The following is a 27042-nucleotide window of genomic DNA, read 5'->3' as shown; positions in this document are numbered from 1 at the left end:
TTTATAATATATTTAATCAAGAACTATTCAAACAATTTTAATTCTGAAAACCAAAAGAAGCTAAACCATATTAATATTCCATTATTTTTGCTTTACATATTGTAGGATGATAAATGCAAAGTTGATTTCAATTCAAAGGACAGCAAATATATAATTGCTGAGTGTATTTGAAACATTCAAGCAAAGCTATGATTTTATTAAAGCTGATCCAATTAGAGACCTAAATGCTGTTATGTCTGTGAAACTTGCTAGGTACACATAGAACATTAATAGCATTGCAAGAGAATTTACCATTTTGCTACATCTTCAAAGAGAAGTTAAGCAGCCAAACATCTCTTTTGATGATTTTGCTTCATATGAAGAAAAGAGAGGGAAGTGTCCCAACAATAATAATGTTCAACGTTGTAAATATTTAACTCAAAATGATTGGAAAGGGAAAAAAAAACCCCAAAATAGCTAAATGAAGGTTGAAAATCCTACTATAATCCTACTAAAAACACTTTCCAGTTGTCAGGTCTTGATTTTTCATGTAATATTATTTCTCCATTTTTGCTTCCTTTAACTTCCAAGTGTGGCAAAGCTTTTAGTACAGAGAGCAATAGCTAAGTACAATGGCAGGGGCAGCTTTTGTTCTTGAGGCTGATATAACCCCCACCAAAAATAGTGTCATTATACATATATATTTCTTAAAATATATAGTTCTGTTATTCCTGGGGAACATCCAGTCAGTCACCATCTGGGCATTCACAGCTTTGCTGAAAGCACCTACAAGAAACTGCTTTTATCAACTCTCTGCAAAGTCCTTATCCAGTCCCATCTGACACAGAACATGAGTCTTCCCTTTCAACAGGTAACACTGGTTTCAAAACTGATGCAATATGACAAGGACATTTAATTTGACATAGCTTTTCTGAACTTGACTCCTAAAAATCTGTTAAATTTCCCCCTCAAGTAGTTTCCTTTTCTGAGCTATATGGAGATGAAAGTGTGTTGTTCAGGCTACATGCCTGATGAGCGTACACAGATTATTTCACTTGACTACCGTAGCACTCAGGCTCCCTCAGAAACTTGTCCAAGAAAAGCTAGCTTGATTGTGTGATAAAATAAAATCTTTTAATTACATGAAACCCAAACAAACCCAACAAAACACTTGACTTCAAAAGAAAATCCACAAGGAAGATATACTGATGTTCATATAGTTGTTTCAATGGCATTGCAACATTTTCATTCTTTACAGACTTTACAGTTCTTCTAAAGCACACTGGACTGTAACACAAAGTTCATTTTTGTAAAAAAATTAATAGAATGAGAAAAAAGTATTATTTTTATGTGGAATGAAATCACTTTTATTTATTCATCTTCCTGTCAGGTATGAAAGAAATCTAGAACAGAACTGTGAGCTTGTTCTGTTTCAATTAATTACAAAATGGTATCCTCCCAAGTAAAATCTAGAAGATACCCACCATAAAAAATAATCCTAATAGATAGAAAAAAAGAATTCTAGGAAGAAGAATATGGCTTTTATCCAGTTTTTAGTGATTAGCTGCTAATGGCAATACATCTCTACAACTACTTTACAACTAAGAAGTATCAGGTGCTATACAGTATCTATGTTAATATGCTGACTATTGATGCTCCGAGCTGTAGGAAATAGTGCTATAATCTTAGATTTCTACCCAGTTTCTGCAGTTCCTATAACATACATTTGTGGATAATTGCTCAGGGTGAGCATTTGTTCAACGACAATGGAATGTATTTACAGCATGCCAAATGAGACAGTAAAAGTACTGAACTACAAGCTTGGCTCCTGTGGGAGAAGTCAGAGAGAAAATGTACTATTTAAAGTACTCAAATGCATAGTTCAGAGATTGAAAAATCATCTTGTGGAAGATTAAAAAAAAATAAAAGAAACATTATCAACCAGTGAACAGATATAACAGGTCCTCTTTCTACAGTCACTTGAACTTCTATAAGGATGCCATTTGTCAGTACCAATATAGTACATAAATCTCAGCCTGTCAGTACTCTTCAGGTCTTTGAGCTTACCAAATACACTACAGTTCAATGTCTATCACAAATACATTCTCAGTATTATTTTGTGCCACAGTTAACTTCTCATTGCAGTGAAGACTATAGTTACCAGTGATGACAGAATTTGGCCCCATCATTTGGTCCTATGATACAATTACAAGTTATGATTAAGAGAGGCTGAGAAAGCAGATGTCATGGCAGCTAATCTCATCTTATCTCTAGAAAACATGAATGTTCCTGCCAGGACAACACTGGGAAACCTGAAACACAGCTGTCGGTCAGGATTCTGATCGCTCTTTCAACAGTTTTAGTAGCCAGTATTCTACTGGTCAGAGCACAATAAAAAAGTAAGATAAGTGATTCTGTTCATACCATAATCAGAAACAGGCACAGAATGATGTTCATATACATGAATGCAGCATTTCTGAAATCTATAGAACCTAATGAGTGGATACATACAACTCTACAAATCTTTTGCTATTTTGGAAGAGTCTTCTAGCTTTTACCTTAATCTGGAAATATAGATATGATCTCTTTTCCTTCTGAAAATCAACCACTGACATTATTTTCCAGGTTCCTTTCCAGGAGTTCCCGGGGCATTCTATGCTCAGGGAATTCTGAAGTGTAACTCCTGAGAAACATACTGTTAGAAACTGAAGGCTAAAGCAAAGATGCCATGCTGACAGCTTTCTCCATCTTCCAAGAGCTCCCAGGACTCCAAAACCTTTGCAGGCAGATCCTACTACAGAAAAGAAATCATGTCCCTCGTTGGGACAGTTCAGAACAGTTTTCCTAACAGGATTCTAAAAGATTTATCCAGTCCCATGACCCCATAGTGTTCTCTATGGATATTTTTTACTGTGTAGGCCAGAGGAATACATACGTAAGTAAAACTGCATGCATATACAAGCACTATCAGCCTGTATAAAAAGGCTTCTTATTAACTCAACATCAGCTTACTGAAGGTAAAATTGAAGTGAAAAAGTATGAAATGAAATTCACCAGAAATAGCTAATGAAAACAAAAGTGCAACCCTTAATTTAGTCTGAGATGACACCTGGCTGAAGGAAATCACAAGAAATGCAATGCTGATGCATGTCAGGGAAAAGCTTATGTCACTTGATAATGTCCTCCCAGGAAGGTGGAACACTCTGTCTTTAAGCTGTCTTTAATCAGTTCAACATTTTTACTTCATTGCATCTTAAAATATATACTCTTATATCCAGTGCTTAAATTTTACTAACAGATCCTAATTTAAAGCTTGAATTCCATGAGGTATCAAATCAAAATTTAAATCCAGTTGAATCTTGCAAAATTTCCAAAGATAATACCGTTCAGGTGTACCACATTTTCAACAAGTGGAAAAAAATCAGTTTTAGTAATGTTGTTAGGAATATTTTTAAACTGAGAGAATTGTTTTTTAAAACACACAAGGAAAGGTCTCGCAGGCATTTTGAAAAAAGTACTTGCAAAAAATATTTTTCAAGACTTTTACCAATTTTGCTCATGCAACTTCTGAACTTTAGATCTCTAAAATGGTTGCATAAAATTCTAATGGTTTAAACCCTATTGAGCAGTGGAAATGTTTGGTAATGATATTAGCAGGCCGTATTTTAATTCAGTAAAAGAAGGGAGAGTTGTTTAAATCTGGCACCATGCTAACTGTACCCAAGGTAAAGTAATCTCTTGCATATGCTCAAACCCTTGACTACTAAGGAACAAGGGTTTCTATGATTCTGGGATTTCTTACTGTGCAATCCAAAATGCCAGTTTTCTCAGACCTAGCTTGGGAATCTTCAAAACAGTGTTGTATTTCAGAGCACATAAATTTGCTACCTTAATACTGTAAGGTGCATCCAACAAATGTTAATTACTAATCATTTGAAATACAAATATTTATAATTTGACAGTGGTTTCCTGCATTATGTTGTTCTACACCACACTGTTTGCAGTATTTTAATTTCAAAATCGCAACAAAGAGCTCTTCCATCTTAGGTAGGAATACTTCATTACTGATAAGAAAAATATTTTATTAAGTCTTTTACATATTTATGATTATATTTATCTGTCTAGAGGAACTATTGGAACAGGTAAATCAGTGGATAGGGGATGCCACTTAGCTATATTTGAACTGAGCCAAATAAGCTCTATTCAACTACATAGATGTTTCAGAAAAATGTTTCATCCTTATTTGGAAACACCAGAAAATGGAGAAACCACAACTGTCTTTGCTAACTTCTTCCAGTGGTTATCAGCCTCATTATTAATAAATAGTTCATTGCTAATTTTATCTGATTTTTATACTGTTTTGTTGTATTTTCCTTGGTGGTGCAAGGAAACACACAGCTCCTGGTATTTTTCTCTCTTTGAAGCAACTTACTGATTTTATAATCAAGTTACATACATAGGCTTACCTTCAAATGAAGAATGCCAAAGAGAACTCTCCAGACTGGAATTCTGAAATTCTCTAACTGGCTTTAATAAATTCCAAAAGTGTTAAAAAAAAAAAAGAAAAAAAAAAGAAAAAAAAAAAAGAAAAAAGTGAGGTCCATAACAATACTGAACTAACAAGACTGAGGCAAGGCCAAGAATGGGCAAAAACTAGGTGAACATGATTTTCTGAAATTGCACGCTCAGATGGGTGCCTAAACAGATGTTAAGGGAATTAATATTTATACATTGTATAATGCTTCTGAAATTCCATAAGATACTGACTTGAAACAAGGAAGAAATAGTATTACTAAGTAAGTATTACAAAGTCTTCCACTGCCCCATGTTCAGCAGGGAAAAATGTTTAGATCTGAGAGAGGAATTGTTATCAATTTAGTGGAAATAAGGGCAATAAGAACTCTCTACACCACATGGAAAACAAAATATTTTATTCATGTTTCATGCAGAGGAAAAATAGATGGCTCTGAGATACCTTGGCTGTTTATATCTTGTTGGAGGAGATGTCCTCAGCAATTCAGAAACATTGAAATCTTACCAAAAAATGCATCCTTCCTACAAGTGTTTAATACTCAATTATTTTTTCTCTCTGTTCACTGAATATTTCACCCATTGTACTTTAATTTTCTATGTATACAGAAACTGAAGAGCATAGTTTCTGTTTTGATGCAAAAAATTCTAAGTTAAATATAAAAGTCCAATATTCAATCTATACATTTTCAACCCTATGATAAAACACAAGGCAAAACAATTGCATGGGTTAGTGATGGCAAAACATCTGGGTAGTTTTCAGTTTAGTAAAACATAATGAAAAAATAATTTATATTGTCAGATCTCGAAGACAATAAAAGGTCTTCCATTTTAAAATCAACAAGTGGTAATGTTGTAAATAATGTAAAGAGCACTTGACAGATTATTATCTACTCATCTACACTGAATTCTTCCTAATAATTAAATTTATAAATCAGTACTGTATATTATCATCATGGGTAATAAGCACCTAATGAGCAGCGTGGGTTTTAACAGTGCTTTGCTTTACAGTCTTTGAGAAGCTTGGCAGTAACAGAAGAAATGAAAACAAAACACAATGGAGAATTCCTCCTCTTAAGCCACATCTACTTCACAGTCAGAAGTGACTTCTGTGAAGTGTTGAGGTATTTTAAGCTAAATAGACCAGAAAATTGTAACTGTCTAGCTATTGCTGCTTGGCTTAATTGAGGCCACTCTTTTACTTCCTTGACAGCAATGTAGACGTGTACCAGAGACTTCTGCTTCATTCCATCCTCATAGTTTCTTTCTTTTCTCCTTCTGTCTTTTATTCTCCCCAAACTGGGAAGCTCAAGGTAAAGTGAGGCATCAAACTAAAGCTTAAAGCTTAAAACCTAATGTTTGGTGACACTTGGTGACCCCAAAGATGAATGCTGGTTGATGCATATTTGTTATGCCTGAAGTGTCCAAGTATTTCATAAACAGCTTATGTAGACATATCTGTAAATATCTCCTCTCCAGTACACAATTTTAGTTAAAGCCAGCAGGTGTACTGTTGTGGCTTCAATCACTGTCTGAAGACACTTGTGGGTATCATGAGGGGGGCAAAGTGTGATATTTAGCTGATGAATTCTATCCAGGAGTCTTAAAGTATTGATTAAGAGAATGAATCAAATAATCTAGGTGAATCCTTCTTTTCACTTAAAAATAGTTTAATTACTAGTAGAGGATTTAAGTCATGGGTGAAGCTGGAATCAGAAACTCTGACATGAGAGGAAAATAAATACAACTGAAAATTAGAAAGAAACAAGGTCCCTGTGCTATATAAGTTTTTGAATCTTCTAAAAAGTAGCCTTAATTCTCAAAACCTTGGCAAATTGCTAATCTGATAAAAGAATTATAAATCTGATCAAGGAATGCTTTAAATGAATAATTTTAATCCCTTTTTATATACATTTTTCAACATTTCAGAATGAAGTCAATTTGAACTGAAAAATGAAAATTCACATTTAGAAATTTTGAAACAGGATATTTCAATAAGTTAAAACCTTTTTTCCACAATATACTTCTAATGGGAATTTTCAAGAACATTCCTTTTTTCAAGCAGTGCTGCTCTTGTTGAATAGTACTTCAAGTAATGCATTTCATTGAAAAATTCTCAATCAGGTCAAATGGCAATATATACTATTTTCATGATACATAGAAAACAATATAAAAAATAAACACTGTTTGCTTAAACACTCATCAAAATTACCTTACTTGCTATTGTTCTTTGGCTTTTATAGGCACTATTACTCCTCTTATTTATCACTAATAGTATTGGAAAGAAATGTACTTCACCTAATTAGTGGAAGACAGGAAACTTCAATCTTTGGAATTTTTTTCTCTGCAATGGGACTAGTCAAACTACAAATCAATTATTTTTGCTGGCATATTGTTGACTGCTTTCATAAGATTTATGCTAACAGATCTTGAGTATATCTGTAGCAGGTAGAACCTCCCAAAACACAAGAGACTCTTGAATCCTTTGTTTTTATTTATGCAGGAATGAGAGAGAAACTAATTTAAGAAACCTGCACTTAACTTAATCCTAAATTAATTTCTGAATGGGTCTCCACAACTGCTATTGTCCTTAATATAAATGTACACTGCTAGCGATGATTTTGCCTCTCTATAAAATTTGCTGTACGATAACTGATGTCTGTCTCATCAGTTAAACTGTTTCCAGTTTAAAAGCAAAGGACTAATACTTTTCCCCTACTAGCTTTTTGCAACTTTTTGCTTCACCTAATTTCTCTTTGCAACCAACTTCATTCCCCATTATCATAAAGTCAGTTTCTCTCTTGTGGACAGCAAGCAGAATCACTTTTCTGTTTTACCTTAAATTAACTTCTGCTTCAAGATTTCCCCTCCTAAGACTCCAAAACCTTAAAATGCAGAAAAAATCTTCAAGAAAGAGTGGATTCCATAGGGTTACTTCCAGGCTCTGCCATTTTACGGCAATGGTTATAATGTTACAGGAGGACAGCAAGACCCTGTATTTCTTTCTGAAGTTTTACTTATTACATTATGTATATATATATATATATAAAAATATATATATTTAAGTATATATATATATATATACACATATATAAAAAAATATATGGGTATGCTGGACACATTCTTCATACAAAATATAGGGGGACAAGAGCTGGCTACATAATTTATTTTAGAGTGAGATATTTGCTGTTAAAAAGAAAGCTTTCAATGGAATTAAAAGTCAAATATTTAATGGTAAATGGGTAACTTCATAGAGAGATATTGTATTTTAATGAATAATGACCTATAAACTCATCACTTTCTGGAACTGGTATTTGCAATATATACTGAAATAAAAATATACATTTTATAATTTTTGTTTTGCAGTTCAAAATTTAGGAAATGTTAGATTAAAACCATAAAAATAATAAATCAGTTATGCCATCAATCATAAAACTAAATAATTTCAATATTCCTTTTTATGTGCAAAATATTACTCCCATTTCAATGAATAGCATAAGCTGAAGCTTCTATAAAAATATTTATAGCAAAATACAGCATGAATTTATAATTACATTTAATCAGTTTTAGAAAGATGCATCCAATGCTTAGACACTGTAAAATTATTTAGAATTAGTCAATTTTACCTCAGTTACTGCTGAAGTAATGAAAAGCATGATGCAATAGACCTTTGTGACCTGAATGGCATATTTGCTCTCATCTACATAAAGCCCTGTAAATAACCTACAGGTTGTTAGTCATTACTTAACTCAGCATCCAAAATGCTCATTTAGCTCTTCCATATTAATACAATATGCACAGAATACTTGAATTAACCATTAACAACAAGATGCATTTTAAGCTATGTAAGGAAGAATTACAGAAAAAAATTTTGACTTCCCATGTAAGAACCTTCTTAGAATTCCCTCCACGGAACATACAAACCCCTCTGAAGGAACTCAAAAGTCTTTAATGGATTGTCTTGGGACAGATCAGCAAAGCAGAATTCAGTATCTAACATAAGGTGCTTCCTGGGCCATTGATGTAGTAAAGCATGAGGCAAGATATGAAATTACTCCATTGTTATCATTCATCTTCTTTCAGTTGGCAGTCACACTGGCTTCCTTCTGACGTAGTCTTTCTTTCTGTTAAAGAAAAAAAGAGTTTTATTATAATTATTGTCTATAATTTTCCATCTCCTCTCACGTTCCCATGATCATTTGGTCTAGAAGACAGAGAAATAAGTCACAGCTCCAGTTTTTTTAATTAAAAAATGCTTGGAATGCTCAAAGAAGGTTTAAAACTTCAAAACACATTACTTACTGTAGAAAAGCCAAGTTTGTTTTCATTACACACTTGTCAAATACTGTGTACCTTTAAAAACACACATCTGTGAAGACCAGTGCAGCTAGAGAAAACCAGATACATTTCAAACCCACGCATCTCTAATACCTTCTCATGTCTGGAATGGTTTCTGCTGACATAAAGGCTCTAATTTAGCATTAGCTAGATGATTTTCCTTAATTACCTCTTCTCAGGTGAGGGTAGTCATTATCTCTACTGCCTGATCCACAACTGATATGCTCTGCTGGGAATGGAAATAATACCCTGATTCCTTCATGTACATTTCCTTCCCTTGGTCTCTTACCTTCTAGAGTTTGAGAAATGCTTGTCTAACCTATGTGTCTTGCACACAGACAAAGAAAGGATTTATATACAATGCAAATTATTAGATTTCTTACTCTGTTGTATTGAAAACACTGGTGTACAACAAGGAATAAAATGGGGATTTAATCACTTTTACCAGTATTCCACAGAGAAAACAAGATTTTTAAGGTTTTGAGAAAACCAGATACTCCAACCATTGGACAAATATATGCAGTGAAGCATGGAAAAAAATACAAGAGACTACAGTGGAAGGGAAGAAAAAACCACAAAAGCAGCTCTTTTTGTTATCTAAAATAGCAGAGCCATGCCTAGGTACAATTGAACTAAATGTTAAACATAACTGTTGACTACCGCAGGACATAAGCTTTAACATTTCTCCTTGGGAAGAAAATCACTCGCTGCATTCAAATTAAAAATACTACACTCTCCAACAACAGTAGAAACCAGTCATCATTCTGAATGACAAGAATGGTGTCATAAAGCCCCTTTGGAATGCCATACTGAAAACCAGATCTTACCAGGCTAGCTGTAGGATTGATTTTCTTCGTTTCAACTTTCTTCTCTGCAGTTAACTTGCTCACTGATTGCTGAGCCACTTTAATTCTGAAACACAGAAAAGGCGTCATTAGATTCGATGAAATGAAAGAGTTCTAGCTCTGCTTGGTATATACTTTGTAAGAAGCCTCAACAGTAACTTTTGTTTTAGGCACATTAGCCTGAAAAATCTGCTTACTATTCAAAGGCACTTAATAAACTACCAAAAGTAGATCAAAGTACATTTTCAAATAGAGAAAATCAAAAGCAAAAGGACAGCTTGTCTGTATTGCTCCCTGAAAATGTCATCAGGAAAATAATTTCTCTGTTCTTGCAGAGTCTGGATTTTATGGAGTATCTTTCCTACCAAAAAAGCTGTGCTATCAAGGCAAAAAGATCCTTCTCTTAAAAAAAGAACTCTATCTGGCTTAATTTGTCATACACATAGGATATGCTATTTTAGCAGGCCATTTGCCAAGCTACACATTATATTTCCTCTGAAAACCTTGAAATGAAAGCATCTGCCAGTTTTATATTGATGTTTTCTGTGTTGCTTTAGATGGAAATTGACTAACCAGCCTCACTGATGTGACAATAGGAGGTACAAGAACTTCTTGTCTCAGGGCAGTTAAAGCTGTCTTATGTACAGCTACAGACTAGGCTGCCAAAAGTACTGTAGAGACAAGGGGAAAGAAGAACACATCTGATTCCTCTGCTTTTTGCCTTCTGCTCTCAGGGTCTTGCATACAGAACCCTTCCTTTTGTGGGGATTTAACAGGAAAAACTCAATGAGGAGTTTAATCAGGAGGAAAAGAAGAAACAGAGAATTAAAGGAACAGGGACTTGACTCTTGTATGGACAGGAAAGTGCATAGGAAATTACATGCTGAACAGTGATAAAAAGGAAAGACAATTCTAGGTTCCTAATAGAGGATCTGCTAAGTGCCTCTGTAATACTGACGGTACCTACAGCTACTTTATAATTCCATATGCAAAATGCAAAAGGAAGGAGGTTGGGAGTGAATTTTTGCAAGCAAGGAGAAATCAGCAAATCAATTTTCAGTAATGTACACCAAGTCAGTCCTTTACTAGAAGCAACACATTTCTTGGCACTCTTGAACTGAAAAATTCTACTTTCTTCTCCTATTTAACTTCTTCCACTGGCAGAAATGATTGCTATGGCCAGTGAAAGAGTATTTAAAATACCATGTCCAGTTCAAACCACTTTTGACACACTCAATTTTTGAGGAATTTTGGAAGAAAAGCAAAAAGGAAAGTGGATTATAGCTGCAATTACTGATGTGTACTTCCTTGCTGTAACAATAGCAGCAAGCTGGATTCTTTCTAAAATACCGAACACATTCCTAAGTTCATTACTGTCTTTATCTATGTTGGAAATGTTATCAGTGTTGGAAACAAAAAATTTCTTCTCTACATATTTTAGAAGCATCTACTGGATAATTCATGGTGTTTTCTTACTTTCCAGTGCTGAAGAATAGGAGGAAACAGTTACACTACTTTCAACTAAACTTATTTTCAGCACTGTTTAGCTTCAGCATTGATTCAAGCTGTAACTACACCCTCAAATACACAGTATGAGATTATTATTCTGTACATTTTTTAAATACAACTGGTGTATTTTTAGACCTTAATTAGTGTTCCCTGTTTCCACATGTAAACAACTACGTGACTACACACCATTCCATCTTTTTATTTTTGTTAATCTGCACAGTTTACTTCTTAATGCTGGATGACTGCACCCACTGGACAGCAGGCTGTTCCTCACAGCTACAGTGTTTATGCAAAGATGATGATGGATTTCAAGACAGTCTTCAGGCTCAGCAGAATCACACCAAGTGATCAGCTCTTCCTTATTTTAAGCACACTTTCTATTTGATCATATTCTCTTTGGTCCTAGAAGTGTTCTCAAATGTCTGGGGTCCACACTTTCATCCAAAGGGAGAATTACAGGGATTACAAACTTTTAGACTTAAAAAGAAAATTATGCCTGTCACTATTATAGGCTTAGTTCTGTGTATTTTATGGCATATTTTCACTACTTCTAGGAAACCTGAATTTTTAAAAATAGAATGAAAGATGGGGACAAATTTTAAGCAGGGCCTATTACATATTCCTATGTAAAAGGAAAAAGGGTAATGGTTTTAAATTTAAAGGTCAATTTAGATTAGTTATAAGGAAGAAGGTTTTTACAATGAGGGTGTTGAAACAGAATCAAGCCCTGAAATGGAGGGCCACAATCTACAGTTCACAGTGACAAGGACAGTTTTGGACAGAGAGGACTGGAAACCAGAAGGGATGACAGAGTAACTGAACCACAACACAAGAGACAGGGGTGACTGCACACTTGAGCAGCTTGTCCAGAGAGGCTGTGGAGTCTCTCTCACTGGAAATATCCATGGACTGTCTGGACACAATCCTGTGCCATGTGCTCCTGGATGACCCTGCTTGAGCAGGGAGGTTGGACCAGGTGAGCCACTGTGCTCCCTTCCAACCTGACCCATGGGATAACTTAGCAAGCAATCATGAAGCCAAAACATTATGGAATGCAGGGCATTTAAGCCTTCAAATCTGATGAGCTGCAACATGGATGTGTTCAAGAGAAAGTTGTTCTCCTTCAACTGTGATCAGAAGTCAGTACACCTTAATGAATGAACATTAACACACAATATGGAAAAACACTGGATTAAATTAACAAACCTATGTATTTTTAAATATGAGAACCACGACTCCAATACTGCATATGTATCCTTACTATAATCAATGGGAATGTAATTGGCTTTTTCCTGCCTCTATGTGACAGGTGGTGTCTTCCTCTTTAAATTGGAAAAACCCAAGCCTCTTAAATTATAAGTAATTAGTGAAAAATAGAGACATTATTTTTATTAAAAATTATTTTTATTTTGTACCTAGGGATACAGAAACCTAATCTAAATATAAGCCTGTGTTTATTATAAAAAAGTTTCCTTTGTAAGCTCAGGAAAATAAATTTTTCCCTTACAGGAAAAGATATTACCAAACCAAGGACTAACTAGATAAACTGAGTATCATTTTCACCTCTGCTTTCCACTCAAGTCAGACAGAAGGCAGTATGAACTGGCACACTCCACCCTCTGAAGTTCCCCAGTTTAGAAAACCAAAATTGTAAACGAATCAATTACTATTCACATACTTATGTTCTGGCCCTGTTATTGTGCAACAACAGAGACCAAATTATCTGGTTCTCAATAATCTGGAAAATCCATTCCTTTCGCTTCTACAGCTCTTTTCATGCAGCTGGTGGGTTATGTGGATAGCTGTGGGTTAGGAAATAGCTTGGCATGACAAGTTCTGTGCCACCTGAGCTTCCCATGACTAGAACTTTAAACTTCTCCCACAAGTCTGTTTTGGCATAAGGAAATGTTGTGCAAACAAAATTTCAGATATGGATGGAAATGAATAAGTGGAGGTAGCTAGAGTCAACATCAACTGTTCAGTCTAGAGCCAAGCTGCATACCCAGTCCAGATTCTTAACACAGCTGAACAGTGACTTCCCTCGGGACTAAATCTGGGAAAAATCCCCAGAGCTCAAATTCCTTTCATGCGTTAAATACCTTTCTACTCTCAGCCCTATTTCTCTATGCAGCTTATGGATGCTAACTGTGAAACAGGGAGCAAGGTGCCTGTAGAAATTGCAGGCCACATAGCTTTCTCGGTCTTGCCTGAGAAAGTGGCCTGGAAAATCTTAAGGAGGAATTAAAACAATCTTCAGAGATAGAAAACAGCCTTGCAGGTGCTGTTTGTCTGTTCCGTGTTTTCTTGCAAGAGAAGGTCGAGGGGTGATATACCCCACTGACCAATGATGGTGATGTGTTAGTTTGCTAACCAATAAGAGTTTCTTTTCTGTACTTTTCATGTATTGGTCTATAAAAATTACCTGAAGCAATATACTGAGAGAAAATTCTCCTGATGGACTCCCTAGAGAGTCTGTGTCGTTCTTCTCACCGTTCCTAATAGAGCGAGAGCAGCTCATAAACTAAACCTCAAGTCACAGCTCGATTTCCTGAAAACTGTTAGCCCATGAAATAGAACAGGTAAGATTTCAGTATCAAAATTTTCAGAAGATAGATGTTTGTCTATTACCTGACCTGGCAGATGATTTTACAGAGTACTTGGCTAGCTTGAAAATTAGGAGCCTTATACAAGACTGTGAAGTTTGAATGTTGCCACTTCCATGTGTTGTACAATACAATTGTCTATCAAGCCTTCAGGCCTAAATCTTCTGAAAATAACTTGGTTATTACTGATCAAATATTTAGATTTAATTTAGAATAAATTTCTCTAACTAAATCACTAAAATACATTAAAATGTATGTTGTCAGTGGATTTTGTAATCAAACCACAAATTGCCAATATGTTTAATATGTTTCTTTTTATTCTGGAGGTATTAGACAGTGGTTTATCTACAGAGATATCTACAAAGCAAGTGATATATTTTATCTCTGTAGTCACAAGGAATAAAAATTGTTCATTTTTGATTTTAGGAAAGTTGGTGCATAAGAAGAACCAATTAGAAGAGAAGGGCTACAGAACAAAAATATATTTCAGTCCATCTGAGATGGCCACTGGCAGATATTTAGGAGAATATAAAGACAGCCAAAGCCAGAATGCTTTTGCAGCTAGAAACTCTCTTCATGTGTAAGCCCTTGTTAGATTTTTCTAATATAATATTGCACTGTCACCATTTAGAAGCAATGCAAGCTTTTGCTGCCCGTGATATCTTCAGACAAAGTGTTTTCCGTTTTCAAGATGAAATATATAATTCTGTTCATTAAATAATGATCATGTCTTCTCCAGTTATTGAGACAAATTTTGGTTCTGTTTCTGATTTCTGAATTCTAACCTCTTTGTATGCATATTCGATCTGAAAGAGATTACTTTGTCCAGTACTGTAACAATTATAGCAATCTTATCTTTGCAAGAGTCAGCAGTGAGTTAAATTAAGAGCAATGATTTCTTTCCCATTTTAATTATTTCATATTTAAAGGGACACAGGCATAAGCACATTTTTATTAAAATATAATTTAACACATCTTGACTTGATTTATGGATGGGCATTCATACATATATGTATAATTGATGAAGTTGTTATAAATACATACTTGTTTTGGTTCTGAATTCATAGACATGCAAATAAAATTAGTAGTTAGAAAAGGAAGTGACAGTGGAAATATATGCAATCTACCTTGCTGTAAATGCTTTACTGCCAAAAACACCAACTTTTTAGTCTTAAATTCAGTTACCATCTCAAAATTTCGAAAACAGAAAAAAACATAAAAGCAGTTGATGTACCTGAATGCATACACATTGCAAATTATAAAACAAAAAAAACTGGATTTTGTTCCAAAACAGTGCCAAAAAAAGTTTACAACAGTTTTGTCACCAATTATGTGATTGTCAATGCAAATTTTATTCCACTGCACTTAAATTCTGGGATTGAAGGGAAAGTAAACTGTCATCATATGGTTTGGAAAATTGTTTTCATTTTATGCCTATAGTCATTTATATATTGTGTTGTATCATATCATATATCATATAAATCATATCATATCATAGCTTCTTATTTATCTGTAAGTCTGTCTTGCATTCCTAAATAATGTGCAAATTTGGTCCAGGAAAGAGACAATGACTCAACTATATTTTGCAGGCAGCTAATCTATTTTCATGGTTAAGTTAAATACAGGGCAGCTCAGTTGAAGTGTTTCCTTCACCTTAAGGAAAAATCTCATTGAAATCTCATTAGATTTCTACAGTTGTGTTACATTTGGGAGCCAAGTAGCTTTAAATGAAACAGCCTCTTTGCAGCTGAGACTGTCATTTAGTTAAAGACAGAACTCTTTTTTCCTAAAATTCAGAGACTTTAAAGTTGTCTGTTATACAAGGCAGTGTAGTTAGTTTGGGATATAAAATTTTATTTTTGGAATCATAGATATTTTGATCTATATTTACTACTATTAAATTTAATCTAATAAATTTTTAAAGATTCATTTTATTAATGTTAATTCTGTATATTGTAACTAAATTTTTAATTTTATGTGTCATATTCTTGAGAGACAAATTACAATCCACTATTAAAATTTCTATATAAATGTAAATAATTAGCTAATTTCTACACATTTTACAGTGGGTTTCTTTAGCTCCTGAAATTTGAAATGTATTCCAATTTGAAACATGTTCACATAATGATATCAATGTCCCAGCTTCAGAACCTAAGTTTGCAATTACTGACTTACATTGGTGCTTTTTCCTCTTTAAAACTTCCTTCAAAACAAAATAAGGGTTCACAATAAAAAAAGTCCTTTTTCCTTTTTTTTCTAAATTAAATTGCAATCTTTAAAAATGCACAACAAATACTGCATCCAATTAATTAGCCAGTTAAGGAAAACAGCTGTCCATTCCTGTCATTCTAAGGTTTTTAGTTACCAATGTGCACAATGACTCTTAACTTGCTTTCAAACTTTTTTGGACAGCAGCTCATCAACTGTTAGTTTCATACTTTGTTTCACAGGACCATTAAACGATCAAGACTTTACAAGATATTTTCAGGTAACGAAAAAAGCTTTTCCACCATTCTAATCTATTGATTTCATTAGTTCTTCTTTCCAGTAGCATAATACAGAACAATTTAGAATGATGAAAACATCTCTTCTGTCATTCTAATTTACTGTTTACTCAAGGCTCCTCATTTTAACAGCTCATCATCTTGATGAATCACCCGAATTTTGAATGTAAAGGACAATGAGCTGTCCTTTGAGACTAAGAAACTTTGTAAAAATAATTTGAAGTGAGCTCTGAAAAACAGTCTATATGACCCAGAAAGTCCCAGCACTTGGATGTGTTACAGTAACTGCTGCTCTGCATTTTACTGGTATTGCTTTACATTGAACAAAAATAAAGGCATCTGTTAGAAGAAGTGATGATGTATTTTTCTGTGTTTTTATCTGTGGATTTGACTGATACAGCTATTAAACTGCAAGAAATTCTCACCTCACCTGAACATGAAAGCACAGAATATAGCAGTCTATTTACAAAGATTTCTGAGTTATTGTATTTACATAGTTAAGAAGCTATGTACTGTTAAGGCATTTCAAATCGATTTACTTGAAGGGATCATTGTGTACCATTAGGAAGGTGCTAATTACATAAAAAGGAAAGGATGTATAATCTGGGTGTTATTTTGTCCTTGGGTAGTTAATTTCTATTCCTCCTAACTGCTTTTGGAATAAAAATAAGTCATGATCCAGCAGAAAATATATCCCTGGGACGATCTCTATCATGACCACAGCAATGTGCCTGGGACTTTTTATTTTATACGGTTTTTACCATGTAAACCAAATTTGTGTATTGATTTAGATAAGGGAGGAAATAAAAGATTCTTCGCAAATGTTTGCAGTTGTCAGCTTACAAAATCAATCAATAAATGACACAAAAATCTACAACTTTCAAGTGTTTTAAAACTCTGAGATCTATAAAACAATGAGGGTAAGGCTGATAATTAAGAATTTGTAACTTCTACATCTAGTCCTTCAAAAAAATCTACTTTATATGAATCTATGAGTGTACTACTTTTGCTTGTTCTTTTAAAGACATTTTAATCTAACTCTGTTAGCTTGGAATAAACACCTGGATTTAAATTTCATGCTGAAAATAAGTGCTCCATTCTTTTCCAAAGAATGACTACATTACCACTCCAGGTCTTTTCAAATTAATTGTAATATACTGAGCATGATGAGCTTGTAGTAGAATTGCTGCTTTTGGGTAAAAGTTTCTTTAAGAAAATCAAGAAAATAATTGAAGGTTTTAGGTTTTTTGGTTCTTTTACTCTAACTAATAAAATCAGGAGACTGTTGTGAGATCTAGCGGCAAGTAGTTTGATGTCCTCAGCAGGACACCAAAAGTCAGAAGTAGTGCTGTAAATTCAGTGTGGGGCTTCGACACTATGCTAAGTGTGGCCTGAATCTCTGGGGCTTCCCTTTGATGCAAGTGCAGTATATTAACTGGAAAAGCATTCACTTTTATTTGTCTGTACTGTCTGCGACAGCAATATCGCCTCATTTAGGCTAGTTCAACATGAAAATGCACAGAGAAGCAATCTGTTATAAATTAGCACAGCTCTCCTTTCATTTTACTAGCTAGTAATTGGAAGGGGTTACAAAAGTGTAATTTATCAGATTATATGTGTTTATCTTTTTGTGGGGACAGCATGCCTTTGGTGAATTTTCCTACGCACCCTGAGGGAATAATCTTTCCTTGATGTCCATTAGATCTGAAAGAAAACAATGACGCCTGTGAAATATAGGAGTATAATTTGTTGGGTTTGAGAAGCAGCAGTTTCCCAGACATCTAAAATGGTATTAATGACTTTATTAGAACCTTACCGTTCCTTGGAAATGCTTTTGCTCTCTCGTTTCCAAATTGTCTTGAAGTCACTGCAGAATTCGTACCACACCGTGAAAACGTAGTTTGGTGTGATCTCCTTCTCGCCGGGCTTTGGCTTTATCCCAAAGTATCCCACTGTTTCTTCAAAGCTGCAATGGAGGGGAGAAGAAAAAAAACCAGTCAACACACAAGCCCACTGGGGAAACAGTTTCTCTAATTCAGTAGTCGAAGCTGGTAATTACCGTAATTTCTCCTTAGACTTGTAAGTTACAGCAGCAATTCGTGCTAAGTATAACTAACCTTCCAACACCCACCTCTTTTCCAGGAGGATAACTTACAGATGCAGGAGCCATCACAGAGACCTGTCATGCTGGCAAATCATGGGCATTCAATTATAACAAGAAAAACTTAACTTCTGGAATTACAGGAAATACTGCAATATAGTTATTTATTTCATTCTGCTGCACTCCCATAAAGATCTTATTCTACCATTTATCTTTACTGAAGGACTATGGAAGAATAAGGAAAAAATCTCTAGGTCTGGTTGAAAGTAATCTTCTAGTATTTAGGGAGAATTGGGAGTAGCAACAACCACGTCATAGACAGTGCCAATAGTAATTTTGCTAAACTTCTACCGAAAATAATCTCCTCCCACATGTGCCAATAAACAATTAATTTTACAAAAATACACTGCCAGTATTTTAATGCTTTTAAAAAGATTTTATAATGTGTCTGTTACTGAACTGCTATACAGCTGGATATTTCCAAAGTATTCTTTTATTCCAGACAATACTTCCAAGAGCATTTTAACTGATTGTGCATTTTTAACCTTTATGACTTTGTATAGATAAAATGGAACAAGCCACATGACGGTACAGGTACTTATAAAAACAAAAGTGTGTTCACTTTGTTAAAGTTGAATCACTTTTCTCTGCAAAGCAGATGCAACAATTCTGAAACATTTGGTGATATTTATTAAAAATAATCCTATAATTTAAAAGCAAAAGTAACAACATATTTAAAAATAAGTAGTATTTCTTTCTTCTTTAGAGTTGTGAATAGGTTCTAAATCTAAACACAGGAGATGTAAATCTTGAAAATAAAATAAATAATCTTGAAGACCTATAAGGACTTCTTCCAACCATTCTACACTTGTTACGTGAGCCATGGATGCAGCTTCAGCATCTTTCTTCATTTATATTTGCATTTGCATAGTCCACATTACATGTTTTCATATGGAAATACCAAGGTTAGGCTCAAGGTTTCTTGACTTAGTTTGGAATTAAAGCTCTTTAGCTAGGCTTGAAGAATATAAAGCATCCTTTGAAAACTAAAGAAGCTATCCCTCCAAAATAAAGCCATATATATTCCAGCTACTTCATAAAGAAGCTTGGATTTTAGCTACATGAGCCAATATGCTCTGGGTTTTTCTTTTTCATACTTTAAGGAAACCATGCTGTACAATATCCCATATTGCTCAATGCAAGCTATTATAATAAAAGTTTTTTTTAATCCTCATATATGATAACCGTAACCTTTTACATTTCTTATTAAGTTTTGGATGAAACATTAAACTAAATTTCAACCTAACTGATGTTCCATATTTAAAGAATCAGAATGAAATACGTGTGTATAAGTCCATAACACCCAGAGTTAATGCGTAATTATAGTGACACTATGAAGAGAAAAATAAATAAATAAATAAATCTAAATAAATAAATGCAATATAGCTTTAAATATCCATGTAAAACATTTTGGTTTTCAAACTCTAAAAATATAAAACACCTTAGACATTATTACATGGTTAAAACCATTTATGTCTAGTGGGCAATGTAATTTGCATTACATTCACTTAGGCCAAACACTCCTCAGCTGTTCATAGCACTTTGACTGGGATAGCTGAGCCAAGAGCAGCAAGAACAGAGACTCTTCTCATGTTTGCTTCGTGTAACAGCAGCTCCAGGAACGTTGTGCACTCTTTTACCTAACAGAACCCTTCACCATCCCAGCTGCAGTGTACAGAGGTGGGATCCTGAAATCCTGCACAGTCTGTCTCTGCCTTCATTCCGACACTTCACATTTTCTCTTCCTTTCTTCATCAGCCTGTCTGCCACTAGTACTGCTTTGCTTTCACCCACCTTAGTTCAGCATCCTGAGTTACTTTCTACCTTTTAAAAGTTGCAATTTAAAATACTGAATATTTAGTTAGCAACTAAAAAAACCAAACTCTGTGTCGGACAGCTAATTCCCTAAGTCAACCGCAAATTGGATGCAGCTTAATACCCTGGAGAGTCTATTCTACTCTTGAAAGGCGGCAAAGCAGGTAGAATATGAAGGAGCCTTATGCCAAGGAAGTTAGGTTTGTAGCTAAGTAGAGTCAGTCAGACACTTGAAATGACGAGGTAAAGTCCCAACTGACATCAGCCAGTTGTTCAGTCAATATTTAGGCATCTTCTGCAAGGAGACGGGAACAGTTCACCTAAACTTGAACTGCATTTGGGAAGTGCCCCTTATCTGCCTCTTCCTGACTGCCTAGGAAAACTAACTGAGGTGTCTCAAGAGTGAGTATGGTCTGAAAAAAGTACAATAAAAATCCAAATTACCACAGATCTGCCTGCAGTGACCAGGAAGAAAAAATGTTAATAGGAAATTAAAAATAACTTTACCCCTGTTCATTTATAGCAAGTCCATAGCTAAGATGGATGTTTTACTCTCAAAAAACTATAAATTGGCAAACAAAATGTATTAGTGTTGTGAGGTGCCTCAGGCAGGCAAAGATTTAGTTTCAGATAAGCATTGTTAACGTGAGAGGCACGGTTGTAAGCAAAGCTAGTATGAATTTTGACCTCCTGCTTTGGAGGATGAGCAGTGTGAACCCTGGATGAAGTTATCCCACACCAGATCTCTTGGGAGGAGTGGCCCAGGAGTTCTGATTGCATTTGAGTCCCTGGGGGTTTCTCCCTTGTGTTTCTAGTGGTCCCTCACCTTAAAGTCCACCCTCAAAGGTGGAGACCCTCAAGGGTTCTGTCCCTCAAAACCCCTCACCCTGACTTTTCTCAGAGCTTTCTGTCTCTGGATCTGAGTTTCTTCCCAAGCTGAATAAATGGTTTCATGAACAGGGGCCCGTCTCGTTGGTATTACATGCCGGCTCCCAGAAACTCTAGCTTCCTTGTACGTGATCCTGCAGTTGTGGACTGCAACATATTAGTAATATTAACTTACTGAATATTTTACTATCCATCTATAAATCAATTAATCTCACTATTTCCATACTTTGACTCCTCTGGCCTAAGTGAGGCACACAAATTCAGGCATTAAAAACATTGGGATTTCAATGGCTTCTTACTGCTGTATACTAAGTGCTGAAAATGTTCAGTGATGATGAAATACATTTTTACATCATAAAGTAGTTAACCAGTTATTTATATAGTCTGTAAAACCCCCATTCAGTTCAATGCTGACAATAATTAAAACCTCAAAAAACCAGTACACTGTTTGGATAAAAACACAAATGAAGTTTTTCCTGGAAGATTACATTAGGGTTTTTCAGAAAAATATATTACTTCTTTGAAATATAGATACTTTTTGCCATTTAATGTAATTCCTAAGTAAAATAATACCCTTGGTCAAAATAAACTGTTAAAAAACACTAGCAAAACCTTACCATTTTTGAGCATTTTCCAAACTGTTCTCCTCTTTTTTCCGTTCTTCTTTAGCTGGCAATGAGAAACATTTTAAAGGTATAAATTACTGTCTTACTGTTTTAGAGATCCCACAGATTAAACATCTCTTATTTTCAAAACTGCAAAGTTTTTATACTAAGTGTAATAAAAGTGATAAACACTTGCTAATTTTGCATTTTTATTTTATTTACAATGTATAGTGTTAAGAATTAATTGAATAAAATGTAAATAATTAAACTGTGCTTTCAGATTTCTTAAAAAGAAAGTAATTTGTGTTTGTTTCTTTATTGTTGCAGGTCAGAACTTACAAATTTAAACATGTCTCTGTAGCATAAATGATTGGAAGTTCAAGTGGAATTGAACAGGTACCAAAGACAGCTAACATCAACTGTTCTATAGAGCTATCACGTTTTGTTCTGGAAGCCAGAAAGTGAAAACACGTGTAGTAGGTTTTAAATGTATGGCATGTACATGGCTTTTTGGGTTTTTTTTGAAAAATAAGCCAAGAGTTTGAAATATGCTTAGTGAATCTGAGCCCTCCTATTACAGAATGCTCACATGAACTCCTTAAAAGGATTTGATTTGCAGAAGGCAGGCACTCTCTGCTATTGAGAATGTTACCTGGATACTCAAAGCAAAACCACTAGTTTTTTGTTGATCAAGTCTTCTTAATACAGAGGAGCAACTTCAGCTCCAGCAGATTACCACATATATAAAATAATACTATAGTGGAAAAGTTATTCCTGCTCCACATTAAAATACTCCTGTATGTGGTAATGTTAATATAAACAGAATTCAGATACTTTTTTAATACAAAGATAAAGAACATCTTTTTGCATCTCAGTCTACATGAGTGCCTTGTTTAAATACAGTTACAAACTTGAGTTCACAGACAAGGCCATTGAGAAACTGGTCCTGAATGACTCCATTTCCTTGTAAGGCTACTGACAAAGAGGTTTGAACTATGACAGTTTAAAATGAAAATAAAAATTGATTGCTTCAGCACGTTTGCTGTTAACAAAACCAGTTAATTTCAACTTTTACGTTTCCCTGCATTGGGTAAATGTGTTGGAGATATTTATTCCTATTATTTCAATATGGCAAATAGCCAGAAACAATCCTGTGTGCTCTTTGCAAGGAAAGCAATTAATTCTACATGATTAGGTTCTCCACCTCAAATCTTAGTGGCAAGACAGCTGCAAGTGAAATATATAGGGCAGCTCTGATTTTCTTTCTCTGCATTCATTTCAAGGTCCCAAAAACTTGCATACAGTTAACCCAATATACTTATTTTCATTTTATACCATTAAAAGTAGAAAACATAGGTTGAAATGCTAATGATTCATAATGATAGAAAATTACCTACATAAGCTAGACTGTGTAAAAATTGTACAATTCACTATTATATCAATAATCTATTCCTAGTTTTCAAGGAGATGGAAAATTAAGCAAGGCAAATTTCCCAACATAGCTACATTTCCAGGTACAACAGAAACAGTATCTTCAGGTTCCTACACGTGAAACACAATAACTAACAAGGACAACATGCTTATACATTTATAGTTAGGTGGCAAGAACTGATTTACTGTTTTTAATCTTGTGAGTACAGGGTAAGGAAAGGCAGTGGAAAGAAATTTTAACTTTTTTATACAAAGAAAAAAGGTGTGACTTTTAGGAAGAAACACACAGGAATTTAATTAATATATCAGTGTTTGTATTTGTATACCAATAAAAGGGAAAACAGAAAGGAAGAAAATAGCTGTATTATATGGCAAACAGTATTTTCTGTATTTTTAACTGGAAACATGTCTACCCAGGAATTGTTTAAAAGCATTTATCTGAAATTCAGATGTTGAGACTTGTTAAGAAAATAAATTAACAACTCCACATAACAAATCCTATAATGTGTAAGACAAGAAACCAGAGCAATTATCTTCCATAAATTTTCTAATTTTCCATTCAAAATTTGCAATATCCCGCTCTTTTTCTCCCCTTCTACAATCTGCAATGACTTGTATAATCAATGTTGTCAGTATAGGTTTCCATGAAACAATGTATTTTCCTCCGCAGTCTTCAAAGCCCCATAGTCAAGATATGAATCCTTATTTTAATTTGTGGAGTTACTGAAGGCAATTCAAATGAAGTACAAAAAAACTTATTTATTTTTATTTCTCTAGCAACCCCATATCTGCGTGCAGAGGATTTGCTTTTTGCAGAAGTGGAATGATATAGTCCTCTCACCCTTAGACCACACATTTAAGTACCATCAAGTTGGGAATACATTAACAGCCATATGAGACTGGCACAGGGATTCATCCAGCCTAATATCCTGCCCCTGGCAGGCACTGAAACAGATGCTCAGTTAGAATTATGAACCAGGACAAACATACTTCCCCCAAGTGTACTCTCTGCCTCTGAGATTCTGTAGCTCATGCGAATGTTTCCTGCGTTTAATGTCATTGTAATGTAATTCTCAGTGGACTCTCCTTCAAGAACTTTCTCATTCTTTGCTCAAGCTTTTATAAGCTTTTCATCTTCTATAACCTGCTGTGGCAAGTGTTCTATAGCCCAACTATATGCAGCACATTTTGTTTTGAAATGGACACCTGGTATCACTCTTGTATCAGAGAAAACCTGACAGCAGTGAGCATTGAAATATGGTGTCTGTTGGCATAAGCTTTTTGATTAGGATGCTCTTGAAGCAAACTTGCCCACTGTCCCCATTTACTGATCATTGATTTGTTTTACAGGTAGGGTTTGGTTGTGAATCGATCTCCATTAGGAGGAAATAAACCAGGAAACTCCATAGCAAATGCACTCCAATATCTAATAAAGACAAAAGGACCAAAGTAACATTTGGGCCTTCAGATATCTATAAACACATGAGGTAGATGATCTTACGAATTTGCCTTATGAATTAGATATTTGTTTTGACTTCCTTTTACTGAAATGCAGAAGTCAGCAGGAAGATTAACATTAGATTAAGATTAGATTATGACAGTTTAAAAAGTGAAGTAGTATTAGAGTGAAATGGTAAAAAAATCCTCTGATTTATTCTTTGTACATATTCTACTTGTTGAGGATGAGAGAGTACATGAAAGACTATACTGAGAATGAGAAATTACCAGAAAATATTTATTTTTAACAGGTCTAATAGCTTCCAGTTACAACAGAACCAATACCTCTTCATGCATCAGGCTAGTATGAAATAGATCTCTAAAGAACAAAGGAAAGAAAATGCAGGATACCAGCACAGAGTGAAAATTGAGAAGGTCAGTAAGTAACAAAGACAAGCACAGAATGATGATGCACTAAGAAAAGTGCAGAGAAATGCAAAGAAAAACAAAGAAAGAAAAATAGGTAGCTACAACAACACAAAAATGTCTCTGTTACTTCTGCCCCTCTAGTGAAAATTTTAACACTCATTGAGTCTGACTGGACAAATTTTCTGGTATTTCTCTCTGACCTTAAATATATGAACACACATAAGGAGGATAATTCACTGAAGTGTATTGATTTAGTCGGACACATTACAGATTTTCTTTTATTTTTCAGTATTTTACTACTTTCAGAATTGAAAGATCTGATGCATAAAGTTTGTACAAATTTTCTAAGCACTTTGGAACAGTGGCAATCTCCAAAATTACAAGGAAACTGTAACAACTGGCCATTAGGATGGAGATATCAGAACTATTAATTTTATATTCTAAGGCTGAGTTCCTGTGATTCAAAAATATATGCTTCAAGAACTTTAAGAGACTGCTTTTTAGATTATAGTGTTTTCTGTATAGGAAAAACACTACCCTAAAACAAGGTATTTGCTTTTTCTTTTTTTTGGCCTTGAGGAGGGAGTTATGTCTTTTCTGACTCATGCCTTCCAGTCAGTAACAGTTAAGATTAAGACAGAATCTATGATAAGACATAGACAAAAAAAAACCCCAACCAAAAGTCAACCTTTAAAGCAAACAAAACCAACCAACCAACCAAAACAAAAGCCCTACTACCATTCCTCTTGGAACTTTATAAAGCCTGGACAGAGACTGTTAGAACAGTGACAAAAGGTTATTATGACATTTCTAGTCTCACAGGAACCCACCTTCCTCATTAGTCAAAACTAAAACCTCTTAGGCAGGCATGTTGAAATGTAGCCAAAACATGAACCCCATTCTAGAAACGTACTAACCCATGATTTAATGGCTGAGGAAGAAAAGTATACCCCCCAAGAGGTTCAGCTGGGTTATCTTTTCCCAAAGTGAGAAAAGTCACATTCTATGACATTATCAAATTAGGAGAACAAGAGACAATTGACCTTATTTTCTTGGTCTTTGTAAAGCATGAACCATGCTTTGAGCACATGATCAACATTTGAAAACAGAGATCTAAATCTCTTAGATATTATCACTGCTGACATACTTGGGTATCAGAAGTTGAACCCAGAAGGCTCCCAGGCCAGAAGTGCAGTAGATCTATTTCCACCCTCAAGCACAATTGACATACAAGAGAAATTGTTTAACAACCCTGTTTAATCAGGGACTTCGGAGAGTGGAAGAAAACCTCAAAGGTGTCATAGGTGGGCAAAATGACTACAGAGGATCATCAAAAGCTCTACAGTTACACACTTTTTCTGTTTCTGAACAAAATTCTTGACATGTTCAAACTACTAGCATACTACACTATAGTAGTACAATGACCACCAGGATTACAGTGGGATGAAATAAGCCTTCTTTGGTTTTGATTTCTATAGATCTGTTAATACTGAAAGTTTTTGAAGAGATTTAATTTTTAGGAAATCCTTGACTCAAGCCGTATTGGCCTAAAAATAGTGGCATGGAAAACAAAATTTTCATAGGGATGCACCTGCTAGCACATGGCATTTCTTTGAGCCGCAAAGAATTACCATGAGCAATCTAAACCCCTTCCCAAGGGCTGCCATTTTAGAATCATTCTGGGTTAACTGTGGGCAGTAGCCATGCACCCCACAAACACTCACTCACTTTCCCCCCTTCCCCCTCAGTCAGACAGAAGAGAAAACGGGAAGAGCAAAAGTGAGAAAAACTTACGGGTCAAGATAAACACAGCTCAATGCATGAAGAAAAGAGGAAGAAATAACTGAAGTGATGCAAGGGCAGAGTGATGCCCAGCCATTTTTGGAGCAACACTACCTCTCCCAAAATCCTTTCCTCTCCTTTTTCAGTGCTGAGCATGACGTTACATGCATGGAATGCTGAGCTTGG

The 27042-nt window shown here is 34.8% G+C and overlaps 1 protein-coding gene across 5 annotated transcripts in view; it reads right to left on the bottom strand.

Moving 5' to 3' along the window:
- Positions 1–8438: 8438 nt before the first annotated feature.
- Positions 8439–27042, bottom strand: part of FMN1 (formin 1) — a 176554-nt gene continuing 157950 nt past the window's right edge. For all 5 annotated transcript variants that reach the window (XM_023928341.2, XM_086892712.1, XM_023928340.2 and 2 more), the window contains 4 exons: positions 21790–21841; positions 18125–18274; positions 9675–9759; positions 8439–8633 (listed from right to left, as the gene is read on the bottom strand). In XM_023928341.2, the coding sequence (XP_023784109.2) occupies positions 8589–8633; positions 9675–9759; positions 18125–18274; positions 21790–21841 (332 nt within the window). In that variant the 3' untranslated portion in view covers positions 8439–8588. The remainder of the gene's footprint in view (positions 8634–9674; positions 9760–18124; positions 18275–21789; positions 21842–27042) is intronic.

Source organism: Cyanistes caeruleus, chromosome 6, assembly GCF_971803275.1.
Source record: "Cyanistes caeruleus chromosome 6, bCyaCae1.hap1.1, whole genome shotgun sequence".
Lineage (NCBI taxonomy): Eukaryota > Metazoa > Chordata > Aves > Passeriformes > Paridae > Cyanistes > Cyanistes caeruleus.
The sequence above is the reverse complement of the archived record's forward strand: the minus strand, read 5'-3'. Positions and strand labels throughout refer to the sequence as shown.